This window comes from Aedes aegypti, chromosome 3, assembly GCF_002204515.2.
Source record: "Aedes aegypti strain LVP_AGWG chromosome 3, AaegL5.0 Primary Assembly, whole genome shotgun sequence".
Taxonomy (NCBI): domain Eukaryota; kingdom Metazoa; phylum Arthropoda; class Insecta; order Diptera; family Culicidae; genus Aedes; species Aedes aegypti.
Window position 1 is genome coordinate 178863632 of NC_035109.1, and position 20629 is coordinate 178884260.

The 20629-nt window shown below is 35.0% G+C and overlaps 2 protein-coding genes across 2 annotated transcripts in view; one reads left to right on the top strand and one right to left on the bottom strand.

Annotated features, from left to right (window-relative positions):
* Positions 1 to 20629, top strand: part of LOC5573569 — a 313982-nt gene that overhangs the window by 272783 nt on the left and 20570 nt on the right. The window contains exons 14-17 of the mRNA XM_021851479.1: positions 12208 to 12307; positions 18651 to 18773; positions 18834 to 19181; positions 19305 to 19810. Of these exons, the coding sequence (XP_021707171.1) occupies positions 12208 to 12307; positions 18651 to 18773; positions 18834 to 19181; positions 19305 to 19810 (1077 nt within the window). The remainder of the gene's footprint in view (positions 1 to 12207; positions 12308 to 18650; positions 18774 to 18833; positions 19182 to 19304; positions 19811 to 20629) is intronic.
* Positions 713 to 8525, bottom strand: LOC5573570. The gene is made up of 6 exons (XM_001654652.2): positions 8259 to 8525; positions 7992 to 8186; positions 7581 to 7749; positions 1380 to 1670; positions 1096 to 1312; positions 713 to 1038 (listed from the first exon to the last, which is right to left on the bottom strand). Exons 1-6 carry the CDS (start codon positions 8426 to 8428, stop codon positions 803 to 805), a joined length of 1278 nt encoding a protein of 425 aa, XP_001654702.2. The 5' UTR covers positions 8429 to 8525; the 3' UTR covers positions 713 to 802.

Consider the following 20629-nt stretch of genomic DNA (forward strand, 5'->3'; position numbering starts at 1 on the left):
TTTTTTCACGATGTTCATTTTACCACCAACAGCTGTTCATTTTACCCACATAGTGCAGGTAAAATGAACATATGCACCGTTTTTTGCTAGCGATAAAAATATGTGAAAATTTAGCTATTTTAGTCTGAGTTCGTGTCGCTTCTAGAAATAACATCCCTAATTTTGAGATGTGCGATAGAATTTCACAAATTCCTCGTTTTTCTATCAGAAACAAGATGATATCCTTGAAGTGTTCATTTTACCACCCCTTCCCCTATTGGTCCCAATCGGCATATTGAAAAGGCTCCCAAACTTGACTCTACACCGGGCCCCTACGTCACTGTCTGTGGTATTACTATTGCAGCCCCATAGTTCAGGATCAATGCTTCCAATCATATGGTTGATATTTTATTTTCAACTGACAGAAATAGATTTATTAAAAGCCATTATAAGTCATTACGAAACTGTTAAAATTATTAGATTTAGTACACTCACGTGTAAAAGTGTGGGTTTTACCACTTTTTACTTAAAGTTGTGACAACTTACTTTTACTTAAAGTTGTGACAAACATAGCTTACTTTCTTAGCACCCTAAAAAGTTTAGAACCACTGACAAGCACAAATTGCTGTTGCAGTAATTCTAAACTTTACGGGGTGTTGCAATACTTGATGATGCGATTCCATACTTTTGGTGGGTAGTGCATATTGTCTGATACGCGATTAAGAGAAAGACATCATTTTTGAATTATTTACTGGAATCTTTTATCATAAAAATTCTTTTCACACAATCAGTGTAAACATCCAAATAAAAACTCGTATCCAATCTAACGCTGGAAACGTCCCATCAGTCCTTTGATCTTGCTCTCTGCAGCACCCCAATCGAGCAATCCACGCAACTCGTAATCTTTGAGCTGCTTCACAATGACACTGGCGTGATCCTTGAGAACTGGTTTGATGTCCACAGTTTTATCGTTTTTGTACAATGTCGGTTGAATGGCTGGTGTGTTCTGTGCATGCTTAGTACGCAAAAATGGAGCCGTTGTTAACGCAAGAATGACCTCTGAAAGAATGGAATAGATCGTTGTTCAAATTTGATAATTGATATGTTGGAACTTACCCAGGGCACCATGCTTAAGCATTTCGACCTGCAGATCCATTAACGTTGGGATCGGCTTTTTATAGCCCAAGCGTTGCAGCAACACTACCAATGTCTCATAGTAAGTGTAAATAAGCTCATCCTTGGATTTCTCCAGTACATCATGAGCTGGTGAAGATGTTAAGAAGTACATCAAATCGATAATTGGTGAACCAACCACGCAGTTTTGAAAGTCGACCTGTAAATCAGAACAATGATGTCATACTATACTTTTCCACATTAGATCCACAATCCAAACAACTTACAAAAATCGCATCCACAAGCTCGTGATTGTTGTATTTGTACATGATATTGTTGGTCCAGAAATCACCGTGGCCCAGCACTTTAAGCCCGTAGAAGTCACTACAGTACGAATCAATAGCCTTTTGTAAACTTTTAGCGGGGAGGGTCTTCAGTTTAGCAGCGATGGTATTGTCTGCACCAAGATCCGGAGCGATTTCAGCCACAGTCGTGAGGGCATCGGTAAAATACTTCAGCTTGTCCTTGTGGTCAGCATGGAATGTTCCTTTTGTGAACTTGGCAAAATCCTTTGGATTCTAAAATGAAAACACATATTATCCCATATCGTTCCACTTTTGCTGTTTTATGAGCGGTTTCGAGTATTTGTGGAGAAGAGTGTTTACAAAAATAGATTTTCATACTACAGGTAATTCTCTCTAACTCGATATTCAAGGGACCATCGAGTTAGGGAGGTATCAAGTTACAGAATACAAAACCAGTGTAAATGCGATCCAAGGGACTATCGAGATAGCCATGAAATCCAACTTTTACTATGGTTCTCTAGCTCTATATCGAGATACAGAATATCGAGTAAGGGAGAGATAGCTGACAATGAGATCTCATTTTGAACATCTTAAATTCACTGCATAATACAGCAGTTTCAAATGATGTGAATGACTCAGCAGGGTATACTTCAATAAATTTTACTGTACAGAAGACTAATGTCAATTTTATTTAGAGGCGAAACAAATAACTCTGGTAACAAAAATAACAATTTTGCATGTGACTATGATCAAACTGTTTCTGAACACGTGACAAACACTTATTAAACATTGATATGATTGTGGGCTTCGTAGCCGTGCGGTTAGTGTCATCAGGCATATAGCCGCATCGTGTGAGTTCGATTCCCGCCTAAAACCGGAAAACTTTTCGCCAGGAAGGTTTTTCGATTGTGCCACAGGGCGTTGCATGCTAGTCCGTTGTCTAGTGTGGTGTTTCTTTCAAAGGGCAAAATGCCCACTGGAAGCATTAACGTGTCCGTGTCTATGAGGTTCACTGCCCATAACTGTATATTTGTAACATTCGACAAAAGTAGGCATTGAGTAAATGAAGTATGCATTTTTTACCAGTATTGGGAAGTATGTACTTCAACAGAAAAGTAGTCGCCTATCTCGATGCGTGTGCAATTTCTTGCGAGAAATGCTCAAGAAAAGCATTTTTCTTTGATCGCAGTACGCAGTTGAAAATAAATGTCAATTCAAATGGGGCTCACTGTAGAAAATTTCTTGACCATTTCTTGCTCAGAAATGTTTACTTTTTTTTAACGGAACAGAATACCCAGCTTATGGGAAGTAACTAAAATATGTAAAAAAAATATCGAGAGCTCAACAATACTTATTTGAAGCTGAAATTATATACAGCTCATATCTCATATTGGGTCAATAGACAGAAAATAATTCCAATAGAAATTTAATTACTATCACATTATGAGACCCATGAATAATCTCAATGTGACTGTTACGCAGTGATATATAGAAATTTTTCAAAACAACTTGATATTTTTTCGAGCTTTCGAGAACAACCTCACAGATTTTATCAAGTTGCTCGAAAAAATTTCCGACTTGATGACATTCCTAGGTGTTAACTCGAAATCGTCGAAAATTTCGGATGTATTCGAATCCTCTGAGCACGTGAAAAGTATAGTATAGTCAATAGAGAAACTTAATAGTAGATGGAGTACCTTGTGCCTTTTAATTCCGCTCCTAAATGCTTATCTTTAACAGATACGCGTATTTCGACTACCACTTGCAGTCTTCTTCAGTATCAGTTAATCGTATCCACTCTTCACTAGTTGATACGAGTAACTGACACTGAAGAAGACTGCAAATGGTAGTCGAAATACGCGTAACTGTCAAAGATAAGCATTCAGGAGCGGAATTAAAAGGTACAAGGTACTCCATCTACTTTTAAGTTTCTCTACGCATTGATAGTTTTTCCATACAAAATGCTCAAGTTTGGAGGCTTGGATCACAGCTTCTGGTGCTCAGATTGACCTAAAATTTTCACCCTAGCTTGGAAATAACATATTTTTCCCAGCTGAAAATTCACAAGTTTTCATAAACAAAATTTACAGTTATTTGAAATCTAAAATTTCGACCGAACTGGTGAATGAACTGGAATAATAATGTGAATGAATTATAATGGAATAAATTTAGAAAAACAGAATTTGAAATAATGTTTAAATGAAAGAGTAATTTGCTTTACTGGTTTTGAAAAAGGAGGACGCTCCAAAAATTTGCCATACCAGAAAAAATTTAAGACAAAAAAATGTAAAAGAGAACGTATTTGAAAAATTTGAAATTAATTGAATGAATTGTTCGAGAAACAACATAAATCCATCAAACAAGTTTCAATGATGCAAACAAAAGTGTTTATGTATCGAAAAAATCTGAATGGCGGACTATTAAATTTGATATAAAACTTAAGTTAAGGGCAATTTTAGAAAAAAAAAATGAAAAAAATGTTGTTCTCATCTTAGAAACGCAAAAAAAATGATCTGTGTTTTTTGTACAAACGAGTAATTCATTCGAGAAGAACTTTTTTGATATATTCTCATGAATGGCTCTTTCAGATTTCTTCTTTTTAGTATGATAATGTTTGACCGTAAGATTATTTAAACTTTAATCTTTTTCAACGGATGTTTATAAATACTAATAGCTTTCAGGTGTAGTTAAAAAAAATAATGTTTTAGAATATGAGCACTTCTCGCTGAAACCGGGCAGCCATCGGCACACCCCAAGTAACCAGTAAGCACGATAATGCGGCACGGTAACAGCCTTATATGCGCATATAGGGTAATCATTTGATGCATGTCAGTTTTATATACGCATATAATGCTATTATAATGCCAGAAAAGGCGAAATAGCGTGCCATTATAGTGCAAAGATATAACCGTGCTTCTCTGCACCACTAATGCTGATATAAGACCACGTGAGAAACGTCAGTTGTTTTCGCCAGGTTTTAAGGGCGAATATTTTGTGCTTTCGCGTACGCAGCCAGACAGCTTTCGCGTATGCGGCCAAGCAACTGGTACACGAGGTAAATAAATGAATGAATGAAAACGGAAACCTCGAATAGTATGCAAAAACTGTAATAAAATGATACAGATAGTACTTCTCCGTATCAGACTTATTCATTTTGGTGGTTTTCATCCTTTTGAGGACTTGCAATTGCCACATTTTAATCCTCGTTTTATGATGATGAAATTCCTCATTTTGCGTCTCGAACCTGCAACACCTGTATTGTTGAGTTGTTGAAGTCCTGCTCCTCGATCAACTTACTGATTGATTGACTGATTGATTGATGATTAAGTTGCTCGAAAGTATTTGTCATTTGATGACTCTCCATGGTATTAACTTCAATTTGTCAAAAATGTCGAATGTGACTGTTTTGCAGTTATGGGCAGTATATTTCATCTACCAAATGTTAAAGTTTGTCGGATATATTTTTTAATATATTTGAGATATCTTAATTCAAAATAACCACCTTGTTCACATATGAATAGAAAGTTATAAAATTTTGCCAAAGACGTAAAAGCTCTTGGACGCGAAATAAAAACGTTTGTATCGCTGCGCCACCTATGCGGTGAAATTTCCAATTATTTTTTATCAAATAAAAAAACAAACAAGTCCAAAATAAGTCTCCTTTGACACTAACCCGAAAAAATGCAGTCCCAAAGCACCAGAGGTTTTGTCTGGCTGAATTCTGCTCCTGGCCCAGTGTGCAGTGGAAAACTTACGTCAATCCATTCATCCGTTCTCAATCCATTTCGTGACAAACAAATACCACTCCATTTTTATTTATATAGATTTGGATTTTGAATTTGGCTCGTTTTGAATTCTGAGATCATCATCAGAATGCTTAGAAAAAAATGAGTAAGATAGGCTACAACAACTGAATTAGCAACGGTATTTACCCTTTGAAATGAACGATTATCTAAATCATGCTTTACGATTTTAACGTATATGACGAATACAATTAATGCAAACGTCATTTTTTGTGCAACTAAGAAACAAGTTTTCAATCGTTTGTGTTTTCTTCCAGTCGAGTAAAGAATGAGAGTATTAATTTAAGTGAAAAAATCTGGCAGCCATTTTGGATTTTGACGCCATCTTGATTTTAAGTAGTAGAATGAGTTTTTTACCTTGTTAGCACTCAACATGTTGAATTTCGAGGCTCATCAATTGGCGAATTACCCTATGATATTGTGGGGGGAACGGAACTTTTACCAAAACTAAAAAATGGTTTCCAACATTTTTTGTTCCATGCACAATAGGGTGCGGCTTATTTTTCAAAAGTTCTCAAAACGAAAAATTCGTGTGCTTTACTGAATTCAAATCACATTAAAAAAGAAACCTCAAAATCTGAGCCAAAATTATTAACATTTAGAAGTGGCGCAAGCGTCTTGAAGGTGAATTTTCAGGTTATAACAAATGACCTTCAATGAATTAAACATAACTTTGTTATTTTTTAACCGTTTTTGAAAATTTTAGCATCAATACCTTCAAAATTAAATTTATGAAAACTTTGTAGAACACCAAATTTGTCTAAAATCAAAACAAATTTTAGTTAAAAGTAATTTATTCCAAATTTTTCCTTATTTTATTAAAAATTTCAACTTTGTTTGACCCTAACTTCATGATTACTCAACCAATTCCAAATCTTTTTACATACTTTTGAAGCTAATTCAATTATTTTAAAATCTGCCATACGTCACATTTCATCAAAAATAAATATCCTAACCAAGTTATTCAGCAAAAACTGAACAAAAACATGATTTTTCAACGAAAAATGCCAGTTTTTTTTCAATATTTTGCCAGTTTAATACTATGTCTATAGCTGAAACTGGCTTTTTTCATTTGTTTAACCTTTGAGAAAAACTTTGCAATAAATTTTAAATAATATTGAAACAAAAATATGTTTGCAAACGTTACAAAATATAGGCACTATTCAACTCGTATTTAATGCAAGATGCTTTATCAATTTAAGTTTCATAGAATAAATGCAATTTCCAGCAAAAAAATATTATTATTATCTTTATTATCGAAACTTTCAGCCTGTGGCTGGTTCGTCTCCAGCCAGCAAAAAATCTTAAATAATAAAAAAAAAGGATTTTTTCATTAAAAAATTATGGTTTTGGGTAGTTTTTGTTGAATAACTAAGTCAAAACCTTTTTTTAGAAAAATATGTTGCATGAACAATTTGAAAATAACTAATTTTTTTTCAAAAACATGTAAAAAGATTTGGAATCGATTGAGTTTTTATGAAGTTATGGTCAAACAAAAATTATTTTTTTATAAAATAAGCAAAAAATTGGATTAAAGAATTCTCAACTAAGACTAGTTTTGATTTTAGACAAGTTTGATGTTCTACAAAGTTTCCATAAATTTAATTTTGAAGATAATGATGCTAAAAGTTTCAAATTGTTTTGAAAAATAACATAAAATGGTTATGTTTACTTCACTTAAGGTCATTTTTTATAACTTGAAAATTAACCTTCAAGACGCTTGCGCCACCTCTAAATGGTAATATTTTTGGCTCAGATTTTTTGGTTTCTCTTTTAATGTGATTTGAATTCAGTAGAGCACACGAATTTTTGGGTTTGAGAACTTTTGCAAAATAACCCGCACCCTAATGCACAACTTGCACAGTATTTCAATCGGCCGAAATTCTGTAGCATTTTTAAACATCGTGTGGCAAAGTTGCGAACTAATATTTACTGCAAATATATATGTGCTATATTTTAAGAAAATTTTCGTCCGAAGACACCATTCCGAAAAAAAATCACGTTTAAAGGTGCTACAAAATTAAGTTCACGATTTCAGAAGATCCAAATACTGTACGTCAGCCAACCGGAAATTGAAGGACCCCACATTCTCTTTAACAGCTTTGCATCTCCTTCAGCCCTCTTAGTTGTTCAGTTGCATCTCAATTCGTCCAAATTGGTATTTGTTTCTATGAACCTAAATTTCAAAGATGTGGTCAGTTGGTTGATACACCCACAAAACTACCCAAACACGCAAAATGTATCTAAAAGTGTAATGATTTGCGTTAGATTACATAATTTTCCAATGTACATATGGTGTTGGGAGACGTAGTATAACATTGTTTAATATGTAATTTTCAGGCTACAAGTTATATCCTACATAAACTTTTCAGCATCTTACCTGATCGATCAAAATAGCACTAGCTGCATGCAAGAAAGCCAGTTTTTCCAGGGCCATTTTCGATTGCTCCAGATTCAATCCCAGCTGTTGATTTTCAACGCTGTATCCTCGCACTGTCAAGTCTTCCAATACCATCAAATTGGACGGAACATCAGACGAGTGGATCAATCTGCAATGGAAAATTCATTGAAAAATCAATGCAATCTGGTAGCTAACGACAAATGGCGCTGAGAAAGATAATGCTATCTATGACTCTGTGAATGTCATGTAGCACGAATAGCAATAAATTACCCTGCGATAGATCACAAAGCATCTTATGATTAGATTCGGCTTAACTGAACAATTTGGCTTATCTTCTGCCATTTTTCGTTTCGACGTAATACGAGGTCAGCTGACTCTAGGAATACTTACTGTGGAGCAAGCTCTACAGCTCCTCCAAGTTTGGAAATAACGGCCATGAGCTTCGGCAGAACATTCTTGTAGATGAAAATTTCCTTATCAAACACGTCACTTTTCTTAAATTCTTCCACAAGTTTGCCTTCAACGGGTTTGATCTTGGCAACAAACGTCATCATGGTCTCGGAAGGATTTTCCTTGGATACATATCTGCAAATGAACAATAGGAGAAATTTAAATTATTTTGAAATTTTCAATATCTACATTACTTAAGATACTTACTTCACCAGAATACGGTTCATCGATGATCTCGCGTAGGGATCATTGATCTCAGCAGTTGCCGGTTCAACATCGTAGGCCTTGATCTTGACCTCCGACTCTCCATACTGGGACTGGATTAGGTTGGTCAGAAAAAGTGAATTGACAAATTTGGTTTCTTGCGTTTTTGGCATTGTGATAACGGAAACGGAGAGCAGATTTCGTACTAAACCACGCACCAGAAGACACTGCGTTCATCAATCACCTTTTGCAGACTGATTCGGAACCAATCTATCGAAACTTTGGAAGGTGCAATAATCTTTCGCGCAGCGTGATAAACAATTAATGCTGTATTGGTGCTTTTACCTGATGTCGTTATCAAAAGAGGCTAGATAAAACAATTTGTCGGTGCCATATAGGAGTTTCGAATGGTTATCAAACGTTTTGATAGTAGGTTGTCCCACGCGACGAATGAATCGTAGCTTTATGTTGCAATAACTTGACGTGACGTTGATTGGCTATTATAACATTATCATAGTCATATTAGGCTACCAATAGATAACTATGATAGAAATGGATTTTTTTGCCCCTTGGTATACAACTTTACTACTGTGCTTACATTAATGTGATAGTCTCATAACGATGGTGTCAGCACAAATCGAAAGATGCAGGTCAACGCAGCCAGAGTAGATTCAATTTCAAATGATGAGTTGTCTTATAAATCTGTTGTGTACGCAAGATAACCAATCTGAGATCGACGTTGTGATTTACACGTTCATTTTGCACTGAAATGATTTGATTTAACTTGTTCCATCCGTATACGTATTTCGACAAAACTCAGTATTCAATACAGCCAGCCCTTTTGGGGAAGTTATCTATAAATCTCAAATTTTAAGAGAAAAGATTGAACAGCAAAAAATACCAAAAATGCTATAAGATACCGGATCTCGTTTAGTGATCTACAGATCATTATCATTAGATTGCCAATGAAATGTTTAAACGAAATCTTTTTGGTATATTAGCCAATACATTTATGTCAAAATATAAGGTGTTAGCTGCCACTATTAAGGCGAAGTAGGCTGTCATTGAAATTTGTACGCGTCGTTGATGATTGTTGCTCGTTCATCTCACGATTTCGAATCAAAAATAAAATCAGTTGGTTTTGCACTGACACAGCTGAAAAAGTACCAGCATATGTTATGCATGTTAGCACGTACAGTGATACATTTTCAAGTCAACATAAACCATCAAGACTGAGTTTTATCACTTTGAAATGCAAGCTGAAAAGTCATAATTGTTGCCAAAACGAATGACGGGCTACTTCGCCTTAAATGATTATTTTTAAAAAATACTAATAAGCCTGTATATGTTTTATGTAATATGCTGAAGTTAATCACATTACACTGTTCGACAAAAAAAATTTTTTTTGGCTGGATCAGGGACGCGGTTATATGGGTCTTGAAGTGCAAGAAAAGTGTAGAAAGAGGCCGTTTTCAAATGATTTGCAGCACCCCTGGATTAGTTTTTGACAAAGTTTGAAAATTTTGCATTTTTCATCAAAAAAGCGTAATAAGCAAAATATCAATATATTTTCAAATTCAATTATTCAACCATTGAATTAGTCAAATCAATATTTTTTAGCCCTAGATTGCTTCAGGGAAACGTGCACCATTTCAGAAGAATATTGGCATCATTTTTATATATGAATTTGGAATGTTAACGATCATCAAACAAGAATATGAGGATGTGCACCATATAAATACTACTTATTTTTCTATTCCACTCATCTGGTTTATTATATAATAATTATTATAGGTTTAAGAAGACGCTTGATTATGATTTATTTTTTGCTCCATTTTGTAAAGCAATGAGCAATGCAATCCAGTAACATTTGAGTTCAACAAGGATACGACTACGGAAAATTGATGTGTCTGTGATGTGATGTGATGTGAATATATGGGCTGGTTGGTCTAATAAACTCTCAGCAGAAATACAAAATTTATATAGGTTGGACACTGACATGTAAGTGGTCTTACATGCGCTAGTCGGTTTATCAGGAGACGATGTCTGTAAAAAAATGTGATAACATTGTTATTTGCAATTTCTAAATATTTCGATTGGTACTCATTAATAATTGTTTACTTATCGTGACATTCATTTTCCTCGGAATATCCCTAGGAAAATTACAGAATAACAAAAAATAGCCTCAACAAATAATTTAGTAATCATCATTATCACATTTTTTGCGAAAGCCGCTCAGGCAGGCATGAGCTCTTTTTGATTCAGTCTGTGCACAATACTAATCATTTGTGAAAATTGATTTAGTGGTAACATGCCTGCTTCTTACTTGTAAGATGAAACAATTTCTGGTTAAACCATTTCCGATATTTTTTTTATTTTTCGGTTCTAAATTTCACATGTTTTTTGGCAATTTTAATCAAACTTTCAGTTTAAAGATTTGGAATGAATTTCACAAATAATTGCGATATATTCAAAATGAGTAAAACACTTGTTTTTCTATGTCTTCTTGTTTAAACAAAGAAAAATATAAATTACGTGAAGTTTCGCAAAATTGTTTATCACAAATGTATGGATAAATTGTTTCTTCACTTAATTGAAAAACATTTTTACTCGTTTCGAGGATATGGGAATGGGGGCTCATAAATGGACACGTTTGTCCTTATATGGGAGACGAGTTTAAAATTAACCTTAATGGTCGACTTCTTTATGTTTCCAATATGCTTACAACTAAACCCATTTGAAGAAAACATCAAAATTGCTGAAAAATATGTAAAATGTAGAACTAACAAAAAAATCGGAAATGGTTTAACCAGAAATTGTATCATCTTACAAGTAAGAAGCAGGCATGTTACCACTAAATCAGTTTTCACAAATGATTAGTATTTTGCGCAAACTGAATCAAAAAGATCTCATGCCTGCCTGTGTGGCTGTCAAATGTTGTCACAAAAAATGTGGAAATGTTGATTACTGAATTATTGGTTGCTATTTTACGTTAGTCTGTAATTTCTAGGGATATTCTGATAACAAATGGACCTCACGATAGGTAATCTATTCTTAATGAGTACCTTTAAAAATCTTTGGAAATCGCAAATAACATTATTATGACATTTTTCACAGACTTCGCCATCGGCTCCTGATAAACCGACTAGCTCATGTAAGACCACTTACATGTCAGTGTCCAACCTAATTTTTTATTACTGCCAAGAGTTTAGTAGACCAACCAGCCCATATAAACATAACAGACTCATCAATTTTCCGTATTCGTATCCTTGTTGAAATCAAATGTTTCTGGATTGCATTGCTCATTGCTTTACAAAATGGAGCAAAAAATTTAATCCTAATCAAGCGTCTTCTTGAACCTATAATAATTATTATATAATAAACCAGATGTGTGGAATAGAAAAATAAGTAGTATTTATATGGTGCACATCCTCATATTCTTGTTTGATGATCGTTAACATTCCAAATTCATATATAAAAATGATGCCAATATTCTTCTGAAATGGTGCACGTTTCCCTGAAGCGATCTAGGGCTAAAAAATATTGATTTGACTAATTCAATGGTTGAATAATTGAATTTGAAAATATATTGATATTTTGCTTATTACGCTTTTTTGATGAAAAATGCAAAATTTTCAAACTTTGTCAAAAACTAATCCAGGGGTGCTGCAAATCATTTGAAAACGGCCTCTTTCTACACTTTTCTTGCACTTCAAGACCCATATAACCGCGTCCCTGATCCAGCCAAAAAAATTTTTTTGTTGAACAGTGTTATTGTCCAATAATGAAGTAGGTTTTCATAGAATATCGGATAATCATGTGCACAATATAGGCGCATACTAATAAATTAGGTTAAAATTTACATCACTGGATTTTATATTAATAAATAATTTCTACTCAAAAGAAATTGTATATTGATAACTAAATTGAGTTTTTTTTCTTTATTCAACAGCAAAAGATGAAAATATTCGTCGCATAATGAAAGAAATAGAACATTTGTCGGATGACTCAAACAAGTTAACACAAATATTCGATTTGGCTGCCAGTTTGAGGTAAGTTTGAACTGCTTACTATGTATGAATGAAAAAGACTATTTACACAGACAAATAGACGTAATTTCCATCGACCACTAACTTAAAAAATCATTTCAATTCTCTATGTTTCAAACCTCACAACCAGAGGCGCGTGCATCGTATTTCTTCGGAGTATCACATTATTTTGATTATTTCTTATGTTCTACAAAGTTGTTTGAATCGATAAAATACGTTTATCTTTAGAAGACATTAACAATTTATCTCTTATATCTTCGAAGTTATGTGACATTTTTGCTGGAAAATCGACTATTTTACATTCCTCGGACATTTACAGGAGCAAGCTACAGCTTGCATATGAAAGAGTAACTCAACAGCTATCGAATGCGTGGTAACTAATACTGGCTACTATTTTCCTTGACTGCAAAATACGTTGTGTTTGAAACATAAAACTATGCAGCATTTTATACCGCGTATTTTTTTTTAAATACATCATTCTTCATGGCTAAGCGATAAATTTCAAGTCTTCTAGTCAATGATATATTCGGTTATCACTGTAAAATACGGGTCATCTTAATATATACAGTTTTTATATTACTAAGGTAAAACAGCTTGAAATCCGAAGCAAATATTGCACTAAAATTCTAAAGACACACATCTTCTGAAGGAGGCATCAAACCACAGTGATTTTTTTTTATTTTAGCTTTGTGTAGTAGAAGATAGCATAACATAATATTATCAAGCTTGTTCATTCAATAAACAGTGCTGTTCTGAATAATAGCAGCGCATGTCGGTTTTCATACAAAATGCTCAACTTTGACATACTCTAGTTTTGTTCCTTTTCAAGCAATCGAGATGAAAGTTTCTCCGCAAAACTCCATATATGCTCAATATAGTAACCACAAAATATCAAATTTCTCTGAGCCGCTGCCGAAAAGTGAAACACAGGGTGAAATTTTTCGAAGAAAATAGCATTTTTTCATTATTATTATTTTTTCTTCTACAAATATTCTCATCATTATTGGAAAGGGTGTGAGTTTGTCAATATAGTGGAGGTTGTTCAAATAGTAAGTGATATAAAATTAAGAAACTCAATGCCAATTAAGAAATTTCAATAAATCTTCGAACTGTTTAGTAGAATACCTATAAGTAGATGAAAAAACCGAATTTAGTACTATACCATTTAATTCCACTAGAGTTTGTATCCTTTGACATATACGCGTATTTCGACCTCAACTGTAAGGCCGTCTTCAGTGTCGGGTACTAGACTCGAGTCTACACGACACTGAAGACGGCCTTACAGTTGAGGTCAAAATACGCGTATCTGTCAAAGGATACAAACTCTAGTGGAATTAAATGGTGTAGTCCTAAATTCGGTTTTTTCATCTACTTAAGAAATTTCAATTTTTAAAACTGATATTTTTTCGAACAAGTTCACCTAATATATCACTTTCCGGCAGGGGCTGAGAAAAATATGAAATTTTGTGGTTACAAAATTGATTCATTACAAATTAATTTTTCATACTAAAAGTCATCCTATTAACACTAAAAATAAAAAATAAGAATATATATAGTCTATAGACTATAGTCTGTTTATGGAGAAATAAATTGTATGCAAAAATAAAAGAACCGAAGAAAATTTCTCGATTTTCCGTAAATGCGGGTAAAATTGATCAGTAGGGTGAAATTGATCACAATGGCACACAATTTCACTTCTTACTAATAGAGCACAAATAACAATGTATCATATAGCAAATGAATGTTGTTTGCCTTAACTATTGTCAAATTATGTGTTGTCTAGTTTTTTTTGTGTTAAAGTATATTTATTTCTATGAACATAATGTAAAATTCCATAATCGTGTTCGGTGTGGTATTGGTAGACATCTATAAACTTCTAGTTTTAAACAAGGATTCAGACATGGTGTAAACCTGAAAGTTTGAGAAGATGCTTGAGTTATATCCCTAAAAGAGATTTTATCATCGAAACTCGTACCTAATTTGCTCAATTTCCAAAATTATTGAATTTTTGTTAGATATCAGGAGATTTCTTTGGAAATTGCCTATATTTAGGTGTTTTCTGTGATGTTTTTAAATTTTAATTGTTCAATATTTCTATAAATATTGCATTGTTAAAAATTTAGCAAACATATTAGGTTTCAGAGATCATAAATTTAGTATGTAGAGTTGTTTTCAAAGCTAACAGTAATTGTTTTGACAAGTGATCTATTTTACCCCGAAATTGGATCGCTTAATTTTTTATTTTAGAGATAATTTTCAGCATTAAAATCACATATGTATAGAAATTTCGGTACATGAGCCAAAGATGCTCACTGTCGTATTTGTTTTGCTGCATTCAGTTGATTGGCATTGCCAACATTATGGAAAATAGAACAGAAAACCCGTGAAAAGTAATTAATTTCACCCGAAATTACGGTAATCATCAAAACTGAATTTTTATACTCCAACTCGTCACTTGCGCAATCGTTACTTGTTCACAGTAGGTCATCATCGCACGAACTACGCTAAATTTTGTCCGTTGAATCAGAAGATGGATATATATAATCAGCATTGTAAAATGATTGATGTTAGCATGTCTCGAGCAAAACTGAAAAGATACTTTTTTGATACACAAAACAATAGTAACTGAGGAATGAATTATGAATCGAGTATACTCAATAAATTTGTAATATATAAACATATAGATATAAATGGTCTACAAAATGCCTGACGTTCAATAAATAAATAAATAAATAAATAAATAAATAAATGAATTATATTAAAAAAAAAATTAGATTTTATGGAGGAATTCTGAAAGAATCTCTGGAAAAATCCCTGGAGAAATTCTTGGAATCATAAAATGGGTTATCTGTACTAATATCTGCAGAAATACCTGATGAAATTGCTGGAAATATCTTAGAAGGATTACCTGGGTAAATTGCTGAAAAAATCTTTGGAGTAATCCCTGGAGAAATTCCTGGAGTATCCTTGTAAAAAATAAATGTTTTTCTGGAAAAAAAATTCTTTATAAAAATTATAACAAAATTTGAAAGCAGGGTTCTTTATCACAAGGAGGAATTATTATGAATTTTGGAAACTTCGCGCGCATATATCACAGAAACAGGGGTTGAATTCTTAGAAAATTGTGAGTATCCCTTACTAATCGCTCTCTGTAAAAATCATAATCCGCAACACATCATAAGAGTCTGTTTATCTACTGCTCCAATTGTATCGGAAGTATAACAATGCATGATAAAACCCATCTTAACATGCTCCAAACCTGAGTAAACCTATTGCTATTAGTTCGGGGAGTTTTTCATACCAGTGAAATAAAACACCTACCCCCAATATTCACCATAGAGTTTGAGTTATTCAAAATGAGTTTACTCTTTGAATCAAGGTTTTACACTGCATGAATGTATAGTTCAAAAAACAAAATATTAAAGCTTCGTTTTTGTTTGCAACAAACAACAACTGAGCAAAGTGCTTCTAATGGATAGGAAATCCTTTCAAAGAAGCACCTATAGTAAAGGAAAAAACTTATATACCTAATTCAAGTTTGAGTTATGTTAGAAGACTAGTTTTTTTCGGCAAACAAATGAACACATTTGTTCAAAGGCTACATATTGCTTGTTCAGTTAGTTAGATATTTTGCAACCCAGTGCTAAGAAGCCATGTTTTCGAAGTGAGCATCACACTCAAGAGGACTTACCGATTTTGGCCAAATCATTTCAGAGATTTTTTTCCGTTTTTTTTTTTCATACTGTTTCAAAGTTCACCTTATACAAAGTTTTCGTTTAAAATCAAATACTAAGGTTTTGCAACAGTTTGTTAGTTTAAAACTACATGAAGTATTAAAAACTACATTTTCACCTTTAAAAATTCTTCGTCATTTTAAATTGTTGGTCCCGAAACGACAATTGGCTTGCAAACATTGACTTGTCTTGAAGAACCAGCTGCCAGTGGGAACCAGAGATGGTGACTATTTTTCCCATGGGGTTGTATTGTGATGCCAGAAGGTTGAAATTTTGCCACTAGAAAGCACTAAATTCCTTGCCGAAATTTCCTTGCCTTCCCTGGGCATAGAGTATAATCGTACCTGCCACACGATATACAGATGCGAAAAATTGCAACTATCGCAAAGAAAGCTCTCAGTCAGGGCTGTGCATTTTCGAAAGCATTTTATGAAACACGAAGGTTTGATTGCGTCGTCTCGATGGTGACGAACAACTGCGTCGCTTCGTTCTTCTTTCACCACTCATTCGTTTCGTTACCTGATTGAAAGCAGCGAACAAGAAAGGTGAAATGAAAGAGTAAGAACGCCGTTTCATTTGATGTCATTGAAATCTATCAAAATGTTTCAAATTGGATTTTACCTATTTTTGCAATAGTAATGTATATAACTTGTTAGGTAATAAATTAAGATAGAGAAAGTATGCGGATCACCACGTCGTTCATTTGAATTAATCTGCTCTTAAAGTTAGAGACTACCGATTGAAAGACCAGCTCGCTGCGGTGAGACTCTGATATATGACGCACGACGCACAGGCAGCATGAAAGAAATGAAAGACTACGCTTGCTGCGATGATAGGAAAGGTTTGTCGGATTGAAACGAAACAGTAAAGTTTCAATCCAAAGGGAAGCTTGAGTCAGTCTGTTGGGGACTGAAAATGCTTTCAATGAATTGAAAATGGAAGGCCCTGCTCTCAGTTAATAATTGTGGAAGTGCTCATTGAACACTAAGTTGAGAAGCAAGCTCGTAATGCCATAAAGAAAAAGAAGGAGAAGATATCTCAGGATGTACATTCTGCGTACATCAGGCCAGTGTCTGCATATTTCAATATACAGTCAACAACGCCGATCCTCAGTAGGCTCCGTCATCGTTGAATTCTTCTTTGTGTGAATGTTCGTTTGACAATACATGCACGAATCTGGTAGAACGTGCATTCAGCTTTTAAATTACTTTTGCTACACTAATTCTCATCCACTACTGACATTCAAATTCAATTTCACTAGTGAAAAAAATCATTTCCTTCAGGATACCCCACAAAACATCCGCAAATTGCAAAAGTTGTATTTTTTTATTAAAAGACAATCATGATTCATCAACTGAAGGCATCACATTGCCGTTTTCTTACACCAGTAATATAAAATTCATTTGTAATTTTTTATATTCATTTTTCAATTTCAGTGCCTCTAGGTGAAACTGAATTTTGAAATGACACCAACAGTGGGTGAAACTGAATGTGTGCGTGTGTTGCACCCACTCTCTTTCTCGTCGCATTCGCACTCGAAGTCAGATTGGCTTCTTGCTAGCGGAGTTTGTTTTTGTTCGTTTTCGCACTGATCGGGTATCATTCGGCTGAATTTCTACGACACTGCATCAGGCTAGTGTTATCGGTGAAATGGCTATTTGGCTTAGTTGTCGAATATTGAACTAATCAGACATGAATCGCATAGCCTTTCAAAATACCAATCTACTCTCTAATTTGAGCCAAACGAACAGCTTTGCTGAAAACATTGGTTTTCTAACTATTCTGCATCTAGAGTATGACTTCAAATTCAAATTTGGCGCCTCCTAGCGGTGTATTATCAAAATGCAAACAACTTTACCGAAAACATCAACCTTCTATCTGATCTGCTTTGGCCAATATTAAAATTCGATATTTTCAATGCGCATTGATATAATGATGAACTAACCAAGCAAGCAGCACATAGTACTTAACCTAACGAAAATCTTTGCCGACAACATCGGCCTTCTAGCAGTTGTGCATCTTATATTATTAGAGCTTGAAATATTAGTAGCTTACTAGCGCTTCCTAGTAGTAGAATTTTGAGCTCAGAAAACATGCAGTGCATAGTCCTTGAACCAATGAACAACTTCGCCGAAGACATCTTCTTCTTCTTTCTGGCGTTACGTCCCCACTGGGACAGAGCCGGCTTCTCAGCTTAGTGTTCTTATGAGCACTTCCACAGTTATTAACTGAGAGCTTACTGTGCCAATGACCATTTTTGCATGCGTATATCGTGTGGCAGGTACGAAGATACTCTATGCCCTGGGAAGTCGAGAAAATTTCCAACCCGAAAAGATCCTCGACCGGTGGGATTCGAACCCACGACCCTCAGCTTGGTCATGCTGAATAGCTGCGCGTTTACCGCTACGGCTATCTGGGCCCCATCAATTTTCCAAATTATCAAGATAAAGAACCATCCTAAGATCTATTTCTAGAACGATAAAGACTTTAAGGGGTACCTATCAGAATATATCTGTGGTAGCTACTGACAATTGCAAGGAATACCTAATTAAAATTTGATATTATCATTTCGAATGTTTGCTGAGTTGTTTCCATTTATCTTTTTTCATTAGATGCCCACATCAATTGTTGGAAGAATCTATTCGAGATCTACAGCGGGAAGTGCAACGGCAACTATCTGAAAGGCAAACAAACGATACTCAATTAAACATACTGGAACTAATGCTGAATTCTTCGTGAGTAATAAGCCATATTATAGTAATTATGAATTATGAACAGGATTTTTTTCTCCATAGGGGTGGTATCCAGAACATGACGGTTCTATTCTCCAAACCAGACAAACGAGCTCAATGGGAGGAAGCCTTCACGGAGGCGAAGCAAAAGCTGGCAAGTGCCCTGGAACGCTGCCAGATCCCGGAGTTTGTGGTATCGGTGCCGATCAGGAAAACCAGAGCTGGTCTCCAATTCACTTGTGCCTCCCCGACGCTTGGCATCCAACGGGATGTCTGGGTGTGCAATAGCGATGGCTACGTCGGCCAGGTTTGCGTTCTGAGTCTGGTACCGGAACCAACGGTCACTAGCTGTAATGGTGTTTGCAATGCGAGAATCTTGTGCGTTGCATCCGTCCCTGCTTCCAATGATAGGTAAGTATTTCAGTATAAAGACCCTAGTTAATAATATGCCATCGAAAAACACCAAGAAAATTCTAGGGTTTCTTGATGGATACCAAAGAGAACTAAATCTGACTCCATCCATTTTCGTTACAGCTCTTCTAGTCATGCAAATGCAAGCATCAATATTTCCATTCAAGAACCTCCAGCATCCGTAACAAATGCCATTAACTCAATAGTCAATTCCAAACCACGAGAAAAGCGAAGACCTACCGACGGTTCCTCCACCGAAAGCAGAAATTCCTGCAACATACAACTTGACTCTGATAGCTCCAGTGAAGACTCGGAAACAGAAAGTCAGCCTGAACGGGCAGTTAGTCCTTCTAGTTTATCTGCAGTGGCCAATGTGACGACCAGTTTGCCAATTGCGCACAGACACCAGGAATCGAATTCCGAAGAAACGGATGCATTGCAATCCACTATGTGGCTCGGCACCGAGGATGGGTGCATCCACGTCTACAACTGTACTGACAATATTCGTATCAAGAAGAACAAAATCAAAATTCCTCACATAAGCGCCGTCTATTCCATACTGTACTTAAGTAATAAGGTATTTGTCTCATTAGCTAATGGTGACGTCTGCATCTACTCGAGGGATCACAGTAAGTAAAATATTTGGTGACAATTAATATGTTTACATGAGTTACTAATACTTTTCTGTGAGGATTCGATTGTGAATCTGAGGCCTTGAAATTATGAGTTTTTGTCTAATTAAAAATTTTGTTTTTCTGACGACGACCAAAAAAAAGGGTTGAAACGTAATATTTTACATTATTAACGTTCAAGAATTCGTCATTATAATCATCGTCATAATCGAAACTTCAAAAACAGTTGTTTTCTGTTCAAAACTAAAACTTATTCAATAAAAATATGTTCACTGTTTTTCGGTTAGAGAATAGAATACAGCGAACACATTTTCATATAAACTTTCTTGATTTTGAACGAAAAAACTTCTTTTGAACATTCTCAAATCAACATCGGATTCTGCCCCCTTAACCGTCAACTGTAAGCAGGTATCAGAAGGCCGGCTCCAAAGGCACGTTCCCCACCAGTTGGGAGATTTGTGCCATCGCCATATTTGAGCCTATTTCATCATCTACCCGATGGGAGAGGAAAGGGAAGGGAAAGATGGGAGGAAATAGGAGTGGGGTCCCTTGAAGAGGGAAAATCGCATAAGCGAATTGAGAGCATGTAGCTCCATACCACAATGGGTTCGAACAGCACCCTAAAAAGGACACTGCAAAACGCAAGAGCGTAAAGAGAGCCTATAGCTCATTACAACAGCGGGTTAAGAATAACAGAATGTCCTGAAGATTCAGGCTTCTGAATTCAGTTTCACTTAATAAGTGTTTACCAAGTAATTGGAATCGCATTTGCGCAAAAACTGGACAGTTACATATCAGGTGATACGAAGTTCCATA